We start from the raw sequence: 749 nt of genomic DNA, 5'->3' as shown, positions 1-749 counted from the left end.
GGGTTTACTGGGTGTACTTGGTTTACTGGTCATACTGGTTTTACAGGATTTACTGGGTGTACTTGGTTTACTGGTCGTACTGGTTTTACTGGGTGTACCGGTTTTACTGGGTGGGCTAGTTGAATGTGTAATGTCTGGATGACAGTGTCCAGTAAATCGTGTCCTGCTGGCGTCCTTAGAGTGTGTCTGTAACCGTCTGGGCAGCGATCCGTCCAGCTGTCCGTCCTCCACTGACTGTCACTGCGAGCGCAGCAGCGGTCAGTGTCGCTGTCTGCCCAACGTTGTTGGCCAACACTGTGACCACTGTGCCGCCGATACCTGGAACATGGCAAGCGGCACCGGCTGTCAGAGCTGCGACTGTGACCCCAAACACTCATATGGGACGTCCTGCAACGAGGTGAGGACGAGGTCATGTGATGCACGAAGACATTCAAAATGTTATGACAGCAAACTTTCACTTCAGAGCCGACTCTGTCAGGGTCCGAGCTGATTCTCTCAGGGTCCATGTTGACTCTATTAGGCTCCGTGCTGACTCTGTCAGGGTCCGTGCTGACTCTTTCAGGGTCAGTGCTAACTTTGTTGGGGTCAGTGCTGACACTGTTAGGGTCCGTGCTTTAAGTGGTGTGTGTGGTCCACAGGTCAGCGGTCAGTGTTCCTGCCAGCCGGGTTTCGGAGGGAGGACCTGCAGTGAGTGCAGAGAGCTGTTCTGGGGCGACCCGGAAGTCAAATGTCACGGTATGTCCACTTTT

General features: G+C 53.8%; 1 protein-coding gene across 1 annotated transcript; it reads left to right on the top strand.

The window, feature by feature from the left end:
* Window positions 1-179: 179 nt before the first annotated feature.
* LOC121940097 (laminin subunit beta-1-like) lies at window positions 180-735 on the top strand (the record flags this gene model as incomplete). The annotated part of the gene is made up of 2 exons (XM_042482960.1): window positions 180-397; window positions 639-735. Coding segments are annotated over 2 exons (315 nt in total), but the record flags the coding sequence as incomplete, so codon positions are not given.
* Window positions 736-749: the final 14 nt, after the last annotated feature.

This window comes from Plectropomus leopardus, unplaced genomic scaffold (genome assembly GCF_008729295.1).
Source record: "Plectropomus leopardus isolate mb unplaced genomic scaffold, YSFRI_Pleo_2.0 unplaced_scaffold74599, whole genome shotgun sequence".
NCBI classification, from domain to species: domain Eukaryota; kingdom Metazoa; phylum Chordata; class Actinopteri; order Perciformes; family Serranidae; genus Plectropomus; species Plectropomus leopardus.
This window is presented reverse-complemented; position numbering and strand designations above follow the sequence as displayed.